Source organism: Podarcis erhardii (assembly GCF_964252035.2).
Source record: "Podarcis erhardii genome assembly, chromosome: 8".
Classification (NCBI taxonomy): domain Eukaryota; kingdom Metazoa; phylum Chordata; class Lepidosauria; order Squamata; family Lacertidae; genus Podarcis; species Podarcis erhardii.
In genome coordinates, this window is record NC_138499.1 from 85047668 (window position 1) to 85071214 (window position 23547).

At 47.7% G+C, this 23547-nt stretch overlaps 1 protein-coding gene and 1 long non-coding RNA gene across 3 annotated transcripts in view; one reads left to right on the forward strand and one right to left on the reverse strand.

Annotated features, from left to right (window-relative positions):
• The window catches only part of ICE1 (interactor of little elongation complex ELL subunit 1), a 48355-nt gene extending 40978 nt beyond the window's left edge, over positions 1-7377 (forward strand). For both annotated transcript variants that reach the window (XM_081872567.1, XM_081872568.1), the window contains 5 exons: positions 1880-2040; positions 2696-2886; positions 3157-3263; positions 4879-4977; positions 5973-7377. In XM_081872567.1, coding sequence (XP_081728693.1) covers positions 1880-2040; positions 2696-2886; positions 3157-3263; positions 4879-4977; positions 5973-6169 — 755 coding nt within the window. In that variant the 3' untranslated portion in view covers positions 6170-7377. The remainder of the gene's footprint in view (positions 1-1879; positions 2041-2695; positions 2887-3156; positions 3264-4878; positions 4978-5972) is intronic.
• The window catches only part of LOC309347972, a 151861-nt gene that overhangs the window by 48014 nt on the left and 80300 nt on the right, over positions 1-23547 (reverse strand). The window lies entirely within an intron of this gene.

Below are 23547 nucleotides of genomic sequence, written 5' to 3' on the forward strand. Positions count from 1 at the left end.
GCAAACCACACCCTCCACACAAATGGCAAACTGGGCAGCGGGTCTGGTCTGTGTGATTTCCTGCCCTCCATTAATAAACAAAAGGGAATAATTGTGTGGCCTGGGCCATTGCAGGATAAAGAACTAATGCAGAGGACCTTATTCACACCTGGGGCTTCCTCCCTAATGGAAGGGCTTGATCTCTTCCTCTACTGCATTGAGGTTAGGTTGGATTTGTTAAATATATATATATATATATACAGTGGTGCCCCGCAAGACGAATGCCTCGCAAGACGAAAAACTCGCTAGACAAAAGAGTTTTCCGTTTTTGAGGTGCTTCGCAAGACGAATTTCCCTATGGGCTTGCTTTGCAAGACGAAACGTCTTGCAAGTTTTTTTCCTTTTTTTTTTTCCTTTTTCTAAGCCGCTAATAGCGCTAATCCGCTAAGCCGCTAATAGCCGTGCTTCGCAAGACGAAAAAACCGCAAGACGAAGAGACTTGCGGAATGAATTTATTTCGTCTTGCGAGGCACCACTGTGTACACACACACACACACACACACACACACTGCTTCCCATTACAAAAGGTCCCGAAGTGATTCACAAGCCAGAACAAAAATACACAATCATATTTAAAACCTGAATCGGAATATATGCATCCAGGCATCAGGCTACCCAAATGCAGGGGAAACAAAATGATTTGTGGTTTTACGTATTTGTGTAAAATAAAAATAAAAGTTTGTAAACTGTCCTGGAGGTAGAGGTCCAACCACTGGACCCACTGGATCCTAAGTCAGCACAGCCATGGTGATCTCAATGGGCTCTATCAGGGTCTCTTCACTATGCCAACCTGGGAGCATTCCCCCTCCCCCTTCCTGGCTGCCTATTCTACCCTAGCAACACCAGCTGCCTATGCAGGCAATAAAGTTTTGGGATGTTTGCTTATAATCTCCTTTTGCTTTTAACTTGTTTTTAACATCCTATGATGCTGTAGTTTGGTTTTATGTTTTTATATCGTAAACTGCAGTGATATACAGTGGTACCTCGGGTTACATACGCTTCAGGTTACATACGCTTCAGGTTACAGACTCCGCTAACCCAGAAATAGTACCTCGGGTCAATAACTTTGCTTCAGGATGAGAACAGAAATCGTGGTCCGGCGGCGCAGCAGCAGCGGGAGGCCCCATTAGCTAAAGTGGTGCTTCAGGTTAAGAACAGTTTCAGGTTAAGAACGGACCTCCAGAACAAATTAAGTACTTAACCCGAGGTACCACTGTATGTATAATATATATATATTTATCATACAGCAGTACAGTCATACCTCAGAATAAAAAGCGCGTTACTTCCGGGTTTCACTGCTCACGGCTGCGGACACGCGGATGCATCTTACGTTCTGTTCAGGGTGCAAACGGGGCTCTGGAACGTATCCCGTTCGCATCCCGAGGTACCACTGTATCTAACATCTGTTTTTATAAATAGAATAGAATAAGAAAGAAGTCCCACCACTGCCACCCAGGGGTTAGGATTGCAGCCTAAATCCTTGGTGCTACCTTTAGGGTATGGCTGCTTGAGGAGAGCCTAAGCTTCTTAAATCAAAATAGATAATTTTGTGAGTATGTGCAGGAGACACATTTAGCTGGTATGGAGGCGTGATTAATATACTGAGCATGCTCAGTGGTCTCCACGAGAGAGAGAGAGTATTGAGAGAGAGAGAGTATTGAGCATAAACTGGAAAAGGGACATGAAAAGGGGGAAAGGTAAGTGCTTTAGCTCCTCACTTCTTATATAGTGAACCCTCTGCAACATTTTGTTTCAAGTCCAACTTGTAATATATATATACATATTGATTATTGTCTAGCCTAAAGGGTTTTCCTTTCTTATTTTAATTTCTCCCTGCCAGATTTCCCCAAATCGGCCATACTAACTTTGTTTATTGCAAACATGTGGGATGAGATCTTTTCCTCGCAAGGTGTGATCAGCAAAGCTATCCAGTTGGTTGCCAGGCAGCGTGCAAGAGGGGAGGTGCTGAAATGTCTGAGAACTTACCTGAATTGGGAAGAGGTATGAGCATTTGACAGGATCACTTTTTTTTTGCATTTGGCCAGAAGAGAGTTGGTTGTTGATTATACAAGAGCAGAACCTCACTTTTCACAGAGGCATAAGAAAGGGCCAGTGTGCATATTTCTTGTGTTATCTGTTAATCAAATGCTGCTTTCTGAAGAGCTGGGCATCACTTTGAAGAAAGTGGGTTTGATTTTGGGATGGGGGGGGACAGTTTCACATGCCGCTGAACCAAATATGAGCCAAATAAAACCACTGGGGGGAAAACCACTACTTATAATATTGCCATTTTCACTGTGAGGTGGGTAAAAAAAATACTTTTATAGGCATGTGGGGTAGTAGGAAGGGGGAAATATAAAAGACAACATGTTCTCCACTTAGAGCCTGCGGATGAGAGGAAATCAGAGCCGTGGAACTCCTTGGCACAAGGAGAATGCAGCGGCAAAGAATTTAGCAATTTCCAAAGGCAAAGATGGATTTGATAGCAGTTGGAATGTGATGTCAGTGATAGCCAGCTGATTATACCCAATTCTGCTCCATTTTGGGACTGGTTGTTCGTCTGCACTAGCATTTTGGAACCAGTGGTCTCACTAATCTATAAGGTCTTGTGGGTAGAATGTTTGAGAACAAAATCAGCATTCATTCATTTTTCCAGAATGCACCAGCAGATGTTGGCATGATGGTCTCTAGCCTGCTTTTGGCGATACAGTTGTGTCCACAGATGGAATTTCAGCTCAGTGAGCAATTTGGAGAAGACCTGAAAGAGAGCACATGGGAATATGTGTTTGCTGTTGATCTGTTGTGCTCACATCAAAAGTGGCGCTGGACCCATGATCATATCATCAGGTATTACAAGTCTTTGTTGTTTATTGTACGTAATAATTAAAATAAAGGTGTGCAGCCTGGACCATAGGCTGTTTCCTCCAATACGCTTGCTAAGCCAACCTTGTTGTTCTGCTGTTACTGCAACTTAATATGTTTTCTCAAATCGAAAGCATTTGGAGGTTTTTCATTCCAAAGGAGTGTGGTGTAGGTCTGGCAGGTCGAGCTTAGTTTCAAAAGGCAAAAAGGGAGGCAGTCAGCACATATGTACTCATTGTCCGCTTTGTTCCACAGCAAAGAACTCTGGCCTATCATGGATAAGTGGATAAAGAACAGAAAGGGCAATGGCAATGTATCTTCCCCTTCTGATATAATTGTAGCAACAGTGCTCAGACTGATTGGTGAGTATGCACTCCTGCAGCGCTTTCTCTGTGGCTACCAGGCTTGTTGGAATACTCTTTCCATTTGTCTGCTTGGGACATTGCTATCCCCCACTTAGTCCACATCTGTGTGCATGAATAAAAGGAGCCGGTAACTTGCGGTGGCGATGGCTTTTACGTTCTGGCTGCAGTCTCTTGAGAACTAATAGGAGAGGGTTGTTGGCATCTCTCCCCACATCCCACCCAAAAAAGAAGACCACTGTATACCGTTTTTTTTCCGTGTATAACACGCCTCCTATTTTGGGGGACTCAAAATTAAGAAAATGGGAGGGATTGCCCAGAGTTGATGAGCATTTCAGGGGCCAAAATTCACTCACCCGCCAGACCAACAGTGGCTATCACACATGTCGCCGAGACAACCTATTCCGCTCACCAACAGCAGCCACCCCAATCACACACACAGCCTATCAGCAGCAGCCCTTGCCGCAGTCACCAATCACCGCTGACGAGATCATTCTCACAGCAGCAACCAATCCCCCATCCCAACAATGCACTAACCGTGTATAAGACGAGCCCCAATTCTGGACATTGCTTTAGCAAAAAAAACCCTCGTCTTATACATGAAAAAGTACAGTACCTTTAACCCGTGCACTACAGTTAATCCAGAATGCGGCAGCTAGACTGGTGACTGCGAGTAGCCACTGAGACCACATAACACCGGTCCTGAAAGACCTACATTGGCTTCCACTACGTTTCCAAGCACAATTCAAAGTGTTGGTGCTGACCTTTAAAGCCCTAAACAGCCTCGGTCCTATATAGCTGAAGTAGGGTCTCCACCCCCATCGCTCAGTCTGGACACTGAGGTCCAGTGCCGAGGGCCTTCTGGTGGTTCCCTCCCTCTGAGAAGTGAGGTTACAGGGAACCAGGCAGAGGGCGCCCGCCCTGTGGAACGCCCTCCCATCAGATGCCAAGGAAATAAACAACTACCGGACTTCTAGAAGACATCTGAAGGCAGCCCTGTTTAGGGAAGTTTTTAATGTTTTGTCGTGTTTTTAATATTCTGTTGGGAGCTGCCCAGAGTGACTGGGGAAACCCAGTCAGATGGGCAGGGTATAAATAATAAATTATTATTATTATCATTATCATCATCATCATCATCATCATCATCATCTCTGCAGCATCCTGTATCCATTTTATCTCTGGCTGAATGGCAACATGTCTCCTGGAGTCAGAGGGCAGAAGGACTGATTAATAAACATGGATTTGGCTGTCTTTGTTCTTCCTTCTTCGCCTCTCTTCTGCCTTCTTAGCTGTGCCCTGCACGACTCTCTCACGCTTGCTGCCATATCAGAGCCAAATAATATGTCCAGGATCTGACTCTTACCCATTCCCTCATATTATGCAAGTTCCTTGCTTATAAAGTGCCAGGAGATCTTCGCTTCCTCCAGCAGGACGAAGACGATCACTTTAAGCTCCTCCATGCAGCAGCTAGATGTCTGATGGGGACGCAGAAGAGATTTTCTAGCCTGGCTTCATCCTCATTCTTTTTCGTATGGAGTTATATCAGTGCCCCCCAGCCCCCCACACTCTGAAGTACTTTACATAACAATCACCCCTTTCTGTTGATTCTTCACAGGTCGTCTAGGCCAAATAGGACTGAGAGAAGGGTTTTTTTCTGCGGTCGAAAACATCAGTTCGGTTATTGGGGTCTTTCTCCAGCATGCCAAAGAGAAAGGTAACAACCATTCTGCCCTGTACTGTAATGCGGTGAAGTATCTGACAGCTATTGCCCTGTGCTAAGGAGACGCCCAGGAACATTTGTGGGCGTTCTGCTTATTTAGACCATTTCTATACTGCTTCCTAGGGATGCGGGTGGCGCTGTGGGTTAAACCACAGAGCCTAGGACTTGCCAATCAGAAGGTCAGCGGTTCGAATCCCCGCGACGGGGTGAGCTCCCGTTGCTCAGTCCCTGCTCCTGCCAACCTAGCAGTTCGAAAGCACCTCAAAGTGCAAGTAGATAAATAGGTACCGCTCCGGCGGGAAGGTAAACGGCGTTTCCGTGTGCTGCTCTGGTTCGCCAGAAGCGGCTTAGTCATGCTGGCCACATGACCCAGAAGCTGTATGCCGGATCTCTCGGCCAGTAAAGTGAGATGAGCGCCGCAATCCCAGAGTCGGTCACAACTGGACCTAATGGTCAGGGGTCCCTTTACCTTTACCTTTATATAGTGGTGCCCCGCAAGACGAATGCCTCGCAAGACGAAAAACTCGCTAGATGAAAGAGTTTTCTGTCTTTTGAGGTGCTTCGCAAGACGGATTTCCCTATGGGCTTGCTTCGCAAGACGAAAATGTCTTGCGAGTTTTTTCCCTCCCTCCCCCCCTTTTTCTAAGCCGCTAATAGCCACTAATAGCGCTAAGCCGCTAATAGGGGTGCTTCGCAAGAGAAAAAAAACGCAAGATGAAGAGACACGCAGAACGAATTAATTTCGTCTTGCGAGGCACCACTGTACTGCTTCCTATATAAAAATAATAATCTCTCTAGAGGCAGTGAAGCCCAGCTTCTGTGTGAGGGAAAATTGAAAAGCGAGTTTGACCTGGGAAACGCAAATGCTTAAGAGACCAGGATGCCAGAAGAAAATGCCATATTCCGCTGAGTTGACTGTGTTCCTTTTGCAACCCTGAATGGCTTTTGGTCAAGGGCATTATTAATCGTTCTCTTTCCCATCTTTGCAGATGTGGCCTGGGGGGTCCAGTTGGCAGCGGCATATGCGCTTTGCGAGTTGGGTCCTAGCAATCCACCTAAAGTCTTGGAGGCCATCCAAGCTTGGGAAGCAGTCAATGCGAAGAGCCTTCCTCCTGCCGTCACGAGCGGCGTAGCAGAAGTCCGCAGTCTACTGAAGTGTGCTGGGAGAACCGAAGGCTGCTCATAAAGTTCCTGGAGGGTGGCGCTTTTTTTTTACCATACAGGAAAATGTGGCAATGCCATCTGAAATAACCTCCTTCAGATGGGAAGAGTCATGAATCTCCCTCCTTGGAGGCTGGCAGAAAACATAAACTCTTGTTGAGATGTCGTGAGGACATCTTTGTTCAATGTAGCCTGAAGTACTTTGTGTGGCAGTAGAAACAATAAGCTATTGAGCATTGCCTTAAATGCCACAAGAAGACAATAGATTGTCTCTTTAAATCGGGGCAGGGGGGGGGGGATGTTCATCTATGCAAATAGGTGTTCTCTTGCAAACGGTCTTGCAGGAAGCGAATTCCCGAGACCACAAAGTCTCTTTTTTTAGTTACGCCAAATGTTCTCCAAACAACTTTCACTGGAAATGTGGATGAAACGAACTTTTAAAAAAACCTTTGTTTTGCTTCTTTGTTCACTAGTCTCTGCAAAGCTTAAGGCACTTTTAAAGAAGGATTCCTTCTCATGAGGTGAAGCCTGCATCTGTAAGCAGGTTTTGTAGATTTGAGGTATTGTTTCTAAATCAAGTGCGTCTTTTTGACCAGAGATGACAGTGGAGCAAAACAAATAAATTCACATAATGAGAAGTGATAACTCTCTGGCCACTTTCAAAACTGATTTGTCTACTCCCTAAATTTGTCAATTTGCCTCAAAAGGAAAAGAGAATATTTTTGATCAAATCATGTCCTTTATTCATGCTAGTAGGCCTTTCAATTTTAATGAATTTAACTGAAGCATGGTTTGAGTTCTGTACACAATATCTACAGTATATAGAAAAATGAGATGCTTTCTCTGTGAGAATGTGTATATATGGTATATTCATATAATGTGTTTCACATTTCATGTTGTTCCGCTTTGGGAATTTTACTACATATATATAGAAACTGGAGTTTAAAATAATAATTAAAAACCTTGAAACATCTAATGTAGGTTCACTTGTTTTCAGATTATTTTTTACATGTCTGTATAATTTTTTCTAATAAATATTATTTGTGCATTTAACAGATGAATATTTGCAGAAGTGTCAAAATGTAATTGAAGTGACTATTTAGATTGTTTGTTTTGCAGGGATCAAACTTCATTTGCTACTCCCATGCACGCTGAAAATATGTATTGTTTTTAAGTGTTGCCTCAATGTTGGTTGATTGTGATAAGGATATCAATAATTTATTTTTAAAAAGACTCATTCTTTGCTTTTCTAACTACTCAGAGCATCTGAAACTCACCCAGTTGTAAAACAGCTAAAATGTTTAAAGCAAGCCATCAATCATTAGAAGTTAAAGCCCACTAACTCCACTGCAATGCAGATTTTAACAGCAGCGTTAAAATATCAGCAATTAGCAAACACTTTCGCAAATAGAAACAGCTTGAATGGATGCTGAAACAGATGGAGGGAAGTTAAAAGGACTGGCTCCATTTGTAGCAGGACACTCCAGAGCAGGGGTCAGCGACCTTTTTCAGCTGTGGGCCGGTCCACCGTCCCTCAGACCATGTGGTGGGCTGAACTATTATTTTTTTGGGGGGGGGGGGGATGAATGAATTCCTATGCCCCACAAATAGCCCAGAGATGCATTTTAAATAAAAACACACATTCTGTTCATGTAAAAACACCAGGCAGGCCCCACAAATAACAGGACATCATGACGGAAACCAGAGCACACGGAAACACCGTTTACCTTCCCGCCACAGCAGTACCTATTTATCTACTCGCGCTGGTGTGCTTTCAAACTGTTAGGTTGGCAGGAGCTGGAACAGAGCAACACCCACGTTCTGATCGACACGCCCAAGAGGCTCAGTGGTTTAGACCACAGCGCCACCCGCATCCCAATTGGTGAAAAAAAATTGGTAAAACATTGCAACAAAATAAAATGCAAGGACCCAGATTAAAATCAAATTGGGAGGTACAATTCATCGTCCTGCCCAATGCTTTGGGAAAAGTCTAGTTCTTAAAAGCGTGCCAGAAAGCTGCCAGTGAAGGGGAGGCAGAAAAGCACTTAACAACTACACAAAGGGCATTTCCTGAGATGTGCCCACTTGCCACATATCAGGTGGGGGGGAGTGCAGATAATAAACACTGTATACCCAAATAAAGCACTTTTAATGTTCTAGATGTGTAAAAAATGAATTGCAGCTGTGAAGGTCCTGATGCAGACCATGACCCTGGCTCGGGTCGTGGTGTTTACAGGGGGCTTCTGATCTGGATTGCAGACCCTGTACCTGCTGTTTGCATTTGAATAAAAGCTTCCATGGGTGTGAATGGGACCTCCCCCCCCCCATGTAAAGAGTAACTGTTAAGGGCTTTATAAAGGTGTTCCTATTACCTCCACCAACACTGACAAGGGTCAGAGATGATAAAGGGTTTCCCATGCCTGCTTAAAGTTCTTGAAACAGCGTCACATATTACCCAGTAAGTTCTTGCCTTGATCGTGAAGCTGGACAGTACAGACTTGGAAATTAGGTGGTGAGTAAGAAGGAAGCATGCTCTGTAAAGCACTTAACTACTTAATTACATTTATAGACCGCATTTCTCCAAATGGTCCCAGGGCAAGGGATGTACATTAGTATAAAATTAAAATACACAATTGTCAGAGCTGCCCGAGGTCCCAGCTCACAAAGGACCAACGCCAGTTCATTGTTATATACAAAAGTCTTTATTGAAGTTCAGTTTCGATTTCAAAGCCGCGGCGCGCAGCTCTACGTCTCAAACTCTAGACCGCTGAAGCTCCGTCTGAATCTCCTCCCCCCAGACACCAGTTTAAGACTCTAGCCTTGCTCCACCTCTTCCTTTGCTCTTTCCTCCTCTGGGTCCGCCTGTCCGCTGGGGTCTTGCCCTTTCTAGACTCTTCTGACGCTGAGTCCCCTGAGTCTTCCCCCTGCCTCCGGCGGGCTTTAGGACCTGGTTCCCAATCCGGGTTTTCTGCTGTCCTGCGCGCCTGTACATTCGAACTTGGCGCGCGCGCCCAGCCAGCAACCTTTCTCCTGACCGTTACACTGCTCCTGTCACTGCTTCCCCCTTCAGGGAGGCTAGCTGGACCTGACTTCCCCTCCGTTCCCTCACTCTCCGATAGAGGCGTGGTCAGCCCTGACTCATCTTCTCTCCCTGCTGGAGGAGACGCTGGCCCTGATACATGGGACTCTTCCCCCCCACTACGCTCTGGTGGGGGAGCTGGTCCTGATCTCCCGCTGCTGCTTTGGGAGTCCCCGCTGGCCCCTTGCTTCTGGTGCATCCCCCCTGGGACCCCCCTTGCACTGGCCCTCGGCGCCCCCCTCTGGGAATCTTCTGATTCGCTGGAGAAGCTCATGGAATCTCTCGTGCCACTGTCATACTCCCCTACGCTGCCCTCAGATTCTTCCCCTTTGCTCTCCATTTCCTCTCTCCCCTGTGCCTCTGCTCCTGAGCCCCTGACATCCATCCCCCCCTCGAAGCCCCCCCTTCCCCCCTCCCCCTCTTCGGGTGCGGGTTCCGGGTGCTCCAGTGCTGTGGGGGTGAGTGCGGGATACAGTTCTTCCCCCCTGGTGGGCAGCCGGCCAGCTGGATCCGGCCAGTCCGTAATGGGCTCGTTGACGTCGATCTCCTCTGCTTCCATCTCTCTGCAGCTGTGCTCGAACCCAGGATCCTCCCCCAACACGTCCATGTCCCTCTCTCCCCCTGTTGCCTCGGGTGATGCTGTGTGTAAGGGCCCCCTCAGCAGTTCCCTGCTCCACCCCACCTCCTGTTGATTGTCCCACCAATAAGAGCGGTCTGTGACAAACCCCGAGAGTGATCCCTCTGGGGAGCTTGTTTCTGGCGCCATTTCCTCAGCTGATGAGAACCCCTGGAACGTGCTGGCTGAAAGTGTGGGTGTGAAAAGATAGTCGTCGAAATAATCTGCCGGCATAGGTCTGTGTGGGAAGAGTGCATGGAACTCGTCTTTGAGGTAGTGCTCCTCCACGGCATAGTACGGTACCCACCTGTTGGTGCTGGCCGTGGTACCTTCCCTGGCGAGGAGATATTCAACCCCCTCTTCCCCCCATCTCGAGTCTAAAATCTCTGTGACCTCGTTGAGTGGCGCCGCCCTCGGTGACCCCCCCCCCCTTGTTGGCGATTTGCTGAGTGGGTCTGGTGCGTTCCCTGGCGCCTGAAACCTGTGGGGTTCCTTGTAGGGTGTGAGCACTGATCTATGAAAGACCGGGTGCATTCTGGAGTCCTGCGGGAGTGTCAACCGGAAGGCCACTGGATTGATTTGTGCCTCGAGTTGATAAGGCCCTAGCTGCTTGTGTCTGAGCTTCTTCTTAGCTAACGTCCTGGCCGGCACTGCCTGGGCTGCTAACCAGACCCAGTCCCCCACCTGGATGTCTTCCCCGACTCTCCTGTGCCTGTCTGCCTGCATTTTGTAGGCGTGTTTTGCTAGCTCCAAGTGCCTTCAGAGTTGCTCGTGGACCTCCTGTAACTCCGCTGCCAAGGCCTCTGCTCCCCGTGGCTACCCCTCCCCCTTCGTCTCCAACCCCGGGAAGGTTCTGGGATGCCGCCCATTGTTGGCGAAGAACGGTGTCACCCCCGTAGACACGTACTTCGTGTTGTTGTAGGCAAACTCAGCCAGCGGTAGGTAGTCCACCCAGGTCGAGGGCTGTTGATTCGCGTAGCATCGCAGGTACTGCTGCATGATGGCGTTGACCCTCTCCGCTTGTCCGTTGGTCTGCGGGTGTCTTGCCGATGCTAAGTTGATCTTGACGTTCAGGATGCCCAGCAGCTTCTGCCAGAAGCTGGAGATGAATTGGCGACCCCGGTTGGACAGGATGGACCGCAGTAAGCCGTGAACTTTGAACACGTGGTCTATGAACAGCTTGGCGGTCTGTTCCGCTGTGGCCACCTTCGCGCAAGGAATGAAGTGCGCCATCTTGGTGAACAGGTCTACGACCACGAGTACCGCTGTTTTGCCTCGCGAGCTGGGCAGATCTGTGACAAAGTCCAGGGCCACTTTCTCCCACGGTTCGAGCGGCGTCTGTAGCGGTTCCAGCAGTCCCGCTGGTGGCCTGTGTACTGGTTTGGCCCTTTGGCATGTGTCACACCTAGTGACGTAATCTGCGACTTCTCCCCTCATCTTGGGCCACCAAAAGTCTCTGGCTACTAATTCCGCCGTCTTGTCCTTGCCAAAGTGCCCGGCGCTGGGCGCGTCGTGTAACTGCTGCAGTACTTTTGCGTGGAGGTCGTCTCCCGGCACGTAGAGGGCCCCTTTGCGGATGAGCAGTCCATCGCGTATCTGGAACTCGTCGTCCTTCGCTGTGCCTCTTCGCACCTCCTCCATCTTGGATTGTGCAAACGAATCCATCTGCAGCGCGCGACGTACCGCGTCCAGGTCCACGGTGGCTGCAGCGCACGTCCACGCTTTCAGTGCGAAAATGTGTTTGGCCGCCACCGGTGCCGCTTCCTCGAGATACTGCGGCTTCCTGGACAGTGCATCCGCCATGACGTTGTTGTGTCCCGGGATGTATTCTATCCGGAAGTCGAAATCCGCAAAGAACTCCGCCCAGCGGATGTGTCTCTGGTTCAGGAACCGCGTCGTGTGCCAGTACTCCAGGTTCTTATGGTCCGTGCAGACCTGTACTGTGTGTTTGGCTCCGATGAGGAAGTGCCGCCACGCCTTGAAGGCTGCATGAATGGCCAGCAACTCCCTGTCCCAGATGGTGTAGTTCTGTTCCGACTTGTTGAGTTTCCGGGAGTAGAATGCGCATGGCCTCCAGTCCCCTTGCGGATCTTGCTGCAACAGGACCGCCCCCACCACTCTGTCTGAGGCGTCCGTTTCAACCCTCATTGGTTTGCTGGGGTTTACGTGTAGCAGCTGTTCTTCGGACGCGAAGAGATGCTTGAGTCTCCGAAAGGACTGCTCCGCCTGGTCCGTCCAGGTGAACTTCTTCTTCTTGGAGCTGAGGGTGTCCGTGATGGCCGCCGTCTCCATCGCGAACCCCTTGATGAACTTGCGATAAAAGTTGGCGAAACCGACGAACTTCTGGACCTCCTTCCGATTGCGCGGGCTCTTCCAGTCCAACATCGAGCGGACCTTGGTGCTGTCCATGGCGAGTCCCTTGTCGGACAGCTTGTAGCCCAGGAAATCCACCTCCGTCATGTCGAACTGGCACTTCTCCAGTTTGGCGTAAAGTCTGTGCTCCCGTAGTCTCTGCAGGACCTCCTTGACGTCTCTCTCGTGAGCCTCCTGCGATTCCGAGAAGATCAGGATGTCGTCTAGGAAGCAGATGCACTTCTTGTAGAGGAGTCCCGCTAACACGTGGTGCATGAAGGCTTGGAAACAATGGGAGCCATTTTGCAAAGCAAACGGCATAACTCGATATTCATAGGTGCCTAAAGGCGTAAACATGGCCGTCTTCCACTCATCGCCCTCCCGCATGTGTATAAGGTTGTACGCCCCTCGTAGATCCAACTTGGTGAAGATGCGTCCCTTCCTCACCGTCGCGAGCAGGTCGTCGATCTTGGGCATGGGGAATGCTGTGGGCTTTGTCTTTGAATTGAGGATTCTGTAATCAACTACCAGCCTCTGTTGGGGCGTGTCTTTCTTCTTCACGAAAAACACGGGACTGCCCCCCACTGCTTTGGATTCTTGGATGAATCCTCGCTTCAAGTTGTGATCTATGAACTCCCTGAGTTCTTGCAGTTCGTCTTCAGACATGGAATACAGTTTCCCAGTCGGCAGCGTCGCCCCCGGCAGGAGGTCAATCTTGCAGTCGTAGGGCCTGTGGGGAGGCAGCTTGTCCGCTTCCTTCTCGCAGAAGACCTCCAAAAACGCCTTGTACTTGTTGGGTACCGCTTGCAGCATGCCTAAGTGTAGCTGTAGTTCATCCTCTTGCCCCTCATCTTCCTGGCTGGTCAGGATGCAGTGTTCTGCGCAGTAGGAGGAGCAAAAGGTCAATTGACGCTGGTACCATGCTAATGCCAGGCTGTGCCTATCCAGCCAACTCATGCCCAACACTATGGGCGTGTCCGACAGGTGGGTGACATTGAAGCTGATGACTTCGCGGTGATTTCCAATTTGCATTACCATTGGCTGTGTTTGCTGTACCACCTGTCCTCCCAGTAGCTCTCTGCCATCGACCGTGATGACGTTTAGGGGCATCGTGGCTGGTAGGAGCGCTATGCAATGTTGCTTGATGAAATCCACTCCTACAAAGTCTGCATTACTACCACAGTCAATGGTAATAGGGACTTCCAGGGTGAGTCCATTGGGCAGCTGGAGCGATGCGGTGAGTTGCACCACTGGTTTGGGCGGGAGGGGGTCTGTGGGCTGTAAAATCTCTGTGGGCTGCTTCACTGACTCGCCTGGCTGGGCCCCAGTGCCTCTGCCTCCAACCAGGCTTCGTCGTTTCCCTGCAGCTGTTCCCCCTGCTGAACTGCTCCCCTTACTGTTGCTGAGGCTGCAGTGTGCCTCTGGAGCCTCTGGGGACACTCTGGCCATGTGCTGTGCACTGTTGCAGATATAACACTTCCTGCTCCCTCTAGGAGCCTTCGCCTTGACTGCTCCTGGTGTTTGGGCTCTGGTTGCTGTCTGAGCCCTGGCACCACCTATCTCCATCGGCTCTTCTCCCCCCCCCCCCCAGTGGAGGCGTGGACTGCGCGCGCGCTGTCTCTCTGGGTAGGAAGGGAGTTGTTCTGGCTGGTGTGCGTGCCATACATCCCTCATCCCTGCTCCAAGGGCGTTCTTCCAGGCGCACCCCTATCGCCAGCGCTCTTTGGATGACTTCTGTGGTGCTGTTGGGTCTCTCCCCCCTCGCCAGCTCATCTTTCACGGCCCCATTCAGCCCCTCCCAGAACAGATCCCTGACGGCAGCGGAGTCCTTCTCCCAGCCCAGCACATTTACTAACGCAAAAAAGCGGGAGTGATATTGTCTCACAGTGGCTTTGCCCTACTTCAGCCCATGCATTTCCCTCCTGGCCACATCCACATCTACCGTCGATTTAAAACAATCGTCCATAGCCTTGATAAAGGCTTTTGAATCTTGGAGGGCGGGGTCATTTTCGCGCCATAAATTGCGCAGCCACGATTTAGCTTCCCCATGCAGATGAGTTATTATGAAGCCTACTTTCTCCTCCTCATCTCTAAAGTCTTTCCGAAGCAAATTGAGCGCGAAAACTATGTCTGCTCTGAAGTTAGGATACTGCTGCAGGTTCCCGTTGAAGTGGGCTACGATGCTGCCCCCCCTCTTCCCGAGGCCAACTCCCTCCGGCTTGGGTCCTGGCAGTCCCTCTTTGCCCAAACGTTCCCACCTGGTTTGCAGATCCCGGCAGAGCGCTACTGCTTCTTCCTCTCTCTTTCTGGATGCTGCTATTTCTGCGTAAAGCCTCGTGACTGCTTCTTGCAGGTCTTTCACCTTGTCCTCTGTAGTCATCTTTGCCGATCTTCGTGAGCTCGCAAAACACCAAGTTTTGCCCCTCGCTGCGCCAACTCACGCTGCGAGGGTTCTATTTTTATGGAGACGGAGCTTACTGTCAGAGCTGCCCAAGGTCCCAGCTCACAAAGGACCAACGCCAGTTTGTTGTTATATACAAAAGTCTTTATTGAAGTTCAGTTTCGATTTCAAAGCCGCGGCGCGCAGCTCTACGTCTCAAACTCTAGACCGCTGAAGCTCCGTCTGAATCTCCTCCCCCCAGACACCAGTTTAAGACTCTAGCCTTGCTCCACCTCTTCCTTTGCTCTTTCCTCCTCTGGGTCCGCCTGTCCGCTGGGGTCTTGCCCTTTCTAGACTCTTCTGACGCTGAGTCCCCTGAGTCTTCCCCCTGCCTCCGGCGGGCTTTAGGACCTGGTTCCCAATCCGGGTTTTCTGCTGTCCTGCGCGCCTGTACATTCGAACTTGGCGCGCGCGCCCAGCCGGCAACCTTTCTCCTGACCGTTACACTGCTCCTGTCACTGCTTCCCCCTTCAGGGAGGCTAGCTGGACCTGACTTCCCCTCCGTTCCCTCACTCTCCGATAGAGGCGTGGTCAGCCCTGACTCATCTTCTCTCCCTGCTGGAGGAGACGCTGGCCCTGATACATGGGACTCTTCCCCCCCACTACGCTCTGGTGGGGGAGCTGGTCCTGATCTCCCGCTGCTGCTTTGGGAGTCCCCGCTGGCCCCTTGCTTCTGGTGCATCCCCCCTGGGACCCCCCTTGCCCTGGCCCTCGGCGCCCCCCTCTGGGAATCTTCTGATTCGCTGGAGAAGCTCATGGAATCTCTCGTGCCACTGTCATACTCCCCTACGCTGCCCTCAGATTCTTCCCCTTTGCTCTCCATTTCCTCTCTCCCCTGTGCCTCTGCTCCTGAGCCCCTGACAACAATATAAAACGTAAAAGCAATACAGTGGTACCTCGGTTTTCGAACATAATCCATTGTGGAAGCCTTTTCAAGTTCCAAAACTGATAGCGGAAGCCTTGAAATGGAAGCCTCAATTCGGAAAAGTCGAAATGGAAACTGCCTTTCCTGTTCAACTTCCGAGGCGCATTCGAAAACCAAGGCATTTAATTCAGGGTTTTCAGCATTTGAGTTCCGAAACCTTTCACTACGGAGGCGTTTGAAAACCGAGGTACCGCTGTAGTTAACACCTGCAATGAATACAGAATTTAACAGCATTCTGCAGGAACAACTTGAGTACTTCCACTCCACACACTAAAGGATGAGCAAAGCGGTATTACTTGGCTTGACAACAGAAAGCATATCGTATTGGTGGAAGATACACCTTGGAGGGGAGGGCATTCCATGACCCTGGGGGGGCTGCCCCGGAGATGCCCCTCTCGTGTTTGCTGCCACGTGAACTACTGCCAGTGGTGCTGTCTTAAAGAGAGACTCCTGCCAATCCAAAAACTTGGGTAAAAGGTAAAGGGACTCCTGACTGTTAGGTCCAGTCGTGGCCGACTCGGGGGTTGCGGCGCTCATCTCGCTTTACTGGCCGAGGGAGCCGGCGTACAGCTTTGGGGTCATATGGCCAGCATGACTAAGCCACTTCTGGCGAACCGGAGCAGTGCACGGAAATGCCGTTTACCTTCCCGCCAGAGTGGTACCTATTTATCTACTTGCACTTTGACATGCTTTCGAACTGCTAGGTTGGCAGGAGCAGGGACCGAGCAACAGGAACTCACCCCATCGTGGGGTTTCAAACAGCCAACCTTCTGATCGGCAAGTCCTAGGCTCTGTGGTTTAACCCACAGCACCACTGCCAATCCAAAAACTTGGGTAGGTTGATACAAATGGAGACACTACATATATTTGGGACCCAAGTAGTTTCCATTGTCCATACTGTATAAGTCCCTTGAATTAGGGTTGAAAGCAAATTAGTAACCAATGCAGGTTTGGGGGCCACCACATTGCAACAGTCCTGCCTGGAAGTTAGCCAGAGCCTGAGTTGCTGGGGCCAGGATTTCTTTGTCCAGCAATGGTCATGGCTGACAAACCAGCTGTAGCTAGAAAGAGGAGCTCAGGTCCACTGAAGCCACTTTAGCCTCCAGAGCTAAAGCTGGATCTCTTGAACGCCCTCAAGTTACATACCTGTTCTTTTAAGCAGAGTTCAATCTCATCCAAAACAGGTCATTTCTCCAGTTTCCTAATCTGAGATCCCACAGGGCACAGCACCTCTGTCTTTTCCTGATTCAGCGCATTGCCACCTCCAGGCAACACCGGACCTGCCTCTGCTCGTTCATATGGAACAGAGAGAACTGTGTGTCATTTGTCGATGGCGCCTCACCCCCAATCCCCCGATGGCATCTCTTAGTGCCTTCATGAATAGTTAAAAGAGACTGCCTTAAACTTTAAAGCGGGTTTCTAACATGGAAAGAGCCGTTTGCTTTGTAGAGCCAAAACAAACACCAGGTTCTGCAGTATCTACCCCTTGCCAATAGAGAGCGCTTTGGTAAAACAATCGTTTCCATGAGTGGTGAAATTCAACTTGACTGGCTATTGAGTGCTTATGCAGAAAGCCTAATTTAGGATTAACATGCTACTTTGTTTTTACAGCAACATCAAAGTGCATTTAGAATTTCATAAACACACACGTTAATCAAGAAATACACTGCCCAAGACCTCAAGGGATGAATTGCATGGACTTATTCTGTGTTAAGGGTTGGTAGAAGATGGGGATTTTGTTTCAGTCAATATCATAACATATGTCGTAAGCCTTAAAATATAATTCGGTCCCAATAGTACCATTTCCAAAGTAACAGCAATAAAATAAAACAGCAATGTGTGTGCCCATCAATTAAAAGCCTTTTGAAACAAGTGGTTTTTAGAAAGCCCCCTTGAATACTATAATGGAAGGGGCAAAGTGACCATCTCTTGGCCACGCACTGCTGAGGAGGTCCTCCCCCTGGTGTCTGCCAGTTTCTCTGATTTTAAAGCATGAGTAAAGGTAAAAAAAGGTAAACAAAAGGTAAAGGATCCCTGGACAGTTAAGTCCAGTCAAAGGCGACTATGGGGTTGTGGCGCTCATCTCGCTTTCAGGCTGAGGGAGCCGACATTTGTCCACAGACAGCTTTCCCGGGTCATGTGGCCAGAAGGACTAAACCGCTTCTGGTGCAATGGGACACCGTGACAGAAGCCAGAGCACACAGAAACGCTGTTTACCTTCCCGCCACAGTGGTACCTATTTATCTACTTGCACAGGTGTGCTTTCGAACTGCTAGGTTAGCAGGAATTGGGACAGAGCAATGGGAGCTCACCCCTTTGTGGGGATTTGAACCGCCAACCTTCTGATCAGCAAGCCCAAGAGGATCAGTAGTTCACAGCCTGACCCCAAACCGGTTAGGGCTTTAAAGACCAAAATTAGCACTTTGAATGTGGACTGGGAAATGAACCACCCCAACTGGTACAGATATGTGATATGCACCAGCCATCTGGCTTCAATAAACACATGAGCTGTATTCTGCAGCAGCTCAAGTTTCTGGGTTTCCTTTAAAGGCAGCCTCATATTATTGAGGGTTTTTTTTGGTTTTTTATTTATTACATTTCTATACCACCCTTCATCCTGTTGCACATCACCCTAACCTCCAAGCAGTGCGAGGTTCTAGGGGGTTCACTGTATTACGTTCCCAATGCAGACTGGGACTACTGCATCGGGACTACTGCAACGCGCTCTACATGGGGCTACCTTTGAAGGTGACCCGGAAACTGCAATTAATCCAGAATGCGGCAGCTAGACTGGTGACTGGGAGTGGCCGCCGGGACCACATAACACCGGTCCTGAGAGATCTGCATTGGCTCCCAGTACATTTCTGATCACGATTCAAAGTGTTGGTGCTGACATTTAAAGCCCTAAATGGCCTCGGTCCAGTATACCTGAAGGAGCGTCTTCACCCCCATCGTTCAGCCCGGACACTGAGATCCAGCGCCAAGGGCCTTCTGGCGGTTCCCTCGCTGCGAGAAGCCATGTTACAGGGAACCAGGCAGAGGGCCTTCTCAGTAGTGGCACCCGCCCTGTGGAACGCCCTCCCACCAGATATCAAAGAGATAAACAACTACCTGACATACAGAAGACATCTTATGGCAGCCTTGTTCAGGGAAGTTTTTAATATGTAACGCTGTACTGTTTTTAACACTTGATTGGGAGCCACCCAGAGTGGCTGGGGAGGCTCAGCCAGATGGACGGGGTATAAATAATAAATTATTATTATTATTATTATTATTATTATTATTATTATTATCCAGAGTCTGCCTGCCTCCTCCCACTCAGCCACCCTACAGCTGGTGGGGAGACAGTGGGCAGACTGTTTGGGTAGCGTGGAGCCTGCACGTTCCCGAGCCATGGTGTCTCTCCCAGGAGAGACACGTGGCTCAGGCGTGCTGCAGGCCCCGCGCTGAGTGCCACCTGGCATTTCGTCACCCCCCTCAGTGGTGACACCTGGGGCAGACTGCACCCACTGCACCCACACACACTCTGTCCTCCGCCCCGGAGGGAGGGAAATTTGGCATTGCAAATTTTCAAAGAATGACTGTGTTTTAATTCATATACTGGTTTGGTGTCAATTAAGGTAAAGGGTAAAGGGGACCCCTGACCATTAGGTCCAGTCGTAACCGACTCCGGGGTTGCGGCACTCATCTTGCTTTATTGGCCAAGGGAGCCGGTGTACAGCTTCCGGGTCATGTGGCCCGCATGATAAAGCCGCTTCTGGCGAACCAGAGCAGCGCACGGAAACGCCGTTTACCTTCCCACCGGAGTGGTACCTATTTATCTACTTGCACTGGCATGCTTTCAAACTGCTAGGTTGGCAGGAGCTGGGACCGAGCAACGGGAGCTCACCACGTCATGGGGATTCAAACCGCCAACCTTCTGATCGGCAAGTCCTAGGCTCTGTGGTTTAACCCACAGCGCCAACCACGTCCCGGAAACCACCTTAATTAAATACAATTCAGCCAGTAACAATCAGAAGAAGAGAAATCTCACACCACCTGCAAGCTTTTCAGACTGGATGCTGCTTCCCAGACAGGTGATTCTCCAGGGCTCAATTTGTATATGTGAAAATATACAATTCTCCAGCATTTCCTCCTCACAAAGGAATTTAACCACCCAAAAGCTGTCCCTGAAACTTTCTACTACTTTGGTGAATTGAGGAGCGTGAAACACTATTTTATTTTATTTTTGCAATCGCCCAACTCTTTCTTTGTTCACACTTTAGATCAGTGTTTTTCAACCTTTTTTGTGCAAAGGCACACTTGTTTCATGAAAAAAATCACGAGGCACACCACCATTAGAAAATGTTTAAAAAATTAACTCTGTGCCTATATTGACTATATATAAAGTAATTCTCTTGAATAGGAATCAAATAAACACAAAGAAAGTATTTTATAATTACTTTATTATGAAATAGTAAGTAAACAGAAATATGAAAAATTATAAAATATTTATTTTTAAATCTTTTGAATTTTTCAATTTTTCCCACGGCACACCAGGCAACATCTCGCGGCACACTAGTGTGCCGCGGAACAGTGGTTGAAAAACACTGACCTAGATATAATACAACAAATGCAAGGAAGAATATGCCGCTGTGGAGGAGCACGTTGACGTCTTTGTTTCTCCCCTTTTTCCTCTTTTAACTGCAAATTAGACCCTCTTTGCAGAGAAGCGCAGCAGATGGCGAAGGCTTAGTTTAAAGTGCTCATTACAATAATGCACAGCGCCAAGTTGCCGTTGCCCCTTCGGAGCTTATTGGAAGGGAATCAGATCAATCAAGTCTCGAGGTAAAACGCATGGCAGGTTTGCAAGATGTTTTTATGTCACATCAAACAACAAGATTTTTAAAAATGAAAAAACACCAGCGAAACAGAACTTGGGCTTATTGGACGCTGGCAGGTCCCAGCACAGCTCCAGAGGCTTAGCTTAAACCCCTGGGACTCAATGCAAGACCTCCTGGGGCAGAACACCCCCAAGAGATTGCAGTCCAGCCTCTGCTTAAATACCGTAATTTTTGCTCTATAAGACTCACTTTTTCCCTCCTAAAAAGTAAGGGGAAATGTGTGTGCGTCTTATGGAGTGAATGCAGGCTGTGCAGCTATCCCAGAAGCCAGAACAGCAAGAGGGATTGCTGTTTTCACTGCGCAGCGATCCCTCTTGCTGTTCTGGCTTCTGAGATTCAGAATATTTTTTTTCTTGTTTTCCTCCTCCAAAAACTAAGTGTGTCTTGTGGTCTGATGCGTCTTATAGAGCGAAAAATACGGTACCTCCAGTGAGGAAGTGCCTGCCCATCCTGTGGAACTGGTTTGATTGTCAAAAAATGCTCTTTAAAAAAAACAAAAACACTTTTATTGAACGATTTTATGTTACAAAAAACATTGCAACCATACTACCACTAAATATAATTGAGAAATAAAAACTACATGCATCAATATTTAATTTGTTATTTGTTATTTACCGTCTAATTTCCTCCCAAAGATTCCATACAAAAACACACATATGTACAGACACACACACACACACACACACACACACACACACAATGATAATAATGAAAGTAAATATTTTCCCCCTTTTATCTTACAAAATCTTTTCTTCAACTTTGACTTCCTGGCAAGTCCCTTTGCATATATTTTATCTTACAATCGAATGTACACAAAACAATAAAACTTTCTATATAAATTTTCCAATATGTTCTGAAAACATAATAAATCCTTAATTGTTGTCCACCTCCTTTTAGTTCCTTTATCATTCAAATGCTAGCACGGAGTCAAAACTATTATTGTATTTTTGAACATATCTTCTATAACCATCCCATTTTCCCGCCAATTTTTGCTTTGAGTTTCCTCTGAGTTTGCTAGTCAATTGAGCCGTCTCCACCAATTCCTGTAATTTGATTTGCCAATCTGTTATTTTTGGAGCCTTGTGATCTTTCCATCCCTTGGTCACAAGTATTCTTGTATGCAACCGCAGCGGTTCAAAAAATGCTCTTAAAGAACTTATCATGTTCATCTCATGTACCCTTGTACCCCAAGCCCTGAGACCCAGTCCAAGAGTCACTTGGGCAGAAGAGAGCAAGCTGTTTTGACTGTCCTTTGGGTATTTGAAGAGTGTCATCATTGGGTTCCCCCCCTCCTGCCCCACTCAGCAGCCTTCGCATGTGGAACGAACAAAGTGCCTGATCAGCTATTGTGCTTGCTTCTGACACGACCCTTCTTGGCATTCTCTGTCCAGGCATAACCAAAATGTTGCTTTCCAGATGCTGCAGACGAGAACTCCCAGCATGGTCAATGGTCACAAATGATGGGAGCTGTGGAAAACAGAACTGTTGTTCACTGAAAGAAAATTATATGAAAATTATGTATGTTGTTGTTGTTGTTTAGTCATTTAGTCGTGTCCGACTCTTCATGACCCCATGGACCAGAGCACGCCAGGCACTCCTGTCTTCCACTGCCTCCCACAGTGTGGTCAAACTCATGTTCGTAGCTTCGAGAACACTGTCCAACCATCTCACCCTCTGTCATCCCCTTCTCCTTGTGCGCTCCATCTTTCCCAATATCAGGGTCTTTTCCAGGGAGTCTTCTCTTCTCATGAGGTGGCCAAAGTATTGGAGCCTCAGCTTCAGGATCTGTCCTTCCAGTGAGCACTCAGGGCTGATTTCCTTCAGAATGGATCGGTTTGATCTTCTTGGAGTCCATGGGACTCTCAAGAGTCTCCTCCAGCACCATAATTCAAAAGCATCAATTCTTCGGCGATCTGCCTTCTTTATGGTCCAGCTCTCACTTCCATACATCACTACTGGGAAAACCATAGCTTTAAATATATGGACCTTTGTTGGCAAGGTGATGTCTCTGCTTTTTAAGATGCTGTCTAGAAAATTATGTGTAGGCAGGGCCTTATTTAGGTTTGATGAGGCCCTAAGCTACTGAAGGTAATGGGGCCCTTTATATGTCCAGCTGTCCTTTGTTTTGTTTTTTGTTTTGTTTCTTTTTTATTGATACACCCAAAAAGGAAAAAACAAAACAAAAATACAAACAAAACAGTGATAAAGACAATATTAATTACAAATCAATAAAGCAAAAAGCGGTCCTTATAGACCCGACCTCCCGTCCATTCCTTATTTCAATTATCTATTATTTGTTGCCAATACACATTTTTATCTTAAATTAACTAATTATTGATTTATCTTAAATTTAACTAAACTAAAGTTGAATAACTAAAATTATTCAAATGCTGCAACAGAGTTTAAACTACTGTAATTGTTTTTCGAATAAACTTTGAAGACTTCCCATTTTGAGATAAATTCCTGTTTTGGTTTGTTGTTTATTTTTTCTGATAAACTATCTAATTCCGCATAATCTGTTAGCTTTTGGATCCATCAGCTGTCATTTGTCAACAACAAATGGACACTTTTTTGTGTTGAATATATGCTATATGGTGATTTATGGACCTAAAAGGTATCTAAAGCCATTTGCACCCTATATATAAAAATGAGCGAACCAGTGATATTTTCGGGAGCAGGCTAGCAGGTGGGGCCCATTACTTACATCATAGGAGCCTACACAACAAAAACACTGTTGCTGTATGTAGGTTTTATTTTATTTGTTTTTTATCTTATATTTTGGAAATGTACATCCAGTTGTTTTTTCCTTTAAATTTTTTTGGGGTCCCCAAGAGAGTGGGGCCCTAAGCTATAGCTTGTTTAGCTTATACATAAATCTGACACTGTGTATAGGTGGTATTTGACACCTGTCAAATTAGCAAAAATGTACAGAACCAGTTCAAATATCTGCTGGAAATGTAAAGAAAAAGAAGGTACCTTTTATCATACATGGTGGACGTGTAAAGTAAAAAATTATAGGAGATGATATATAATGAAATGGGGGGGAAATGTTTTAAAAAACTTTTGTTAAAAAACCAAAAGTTTGGTTTTTTTACTAAGAATTATAGG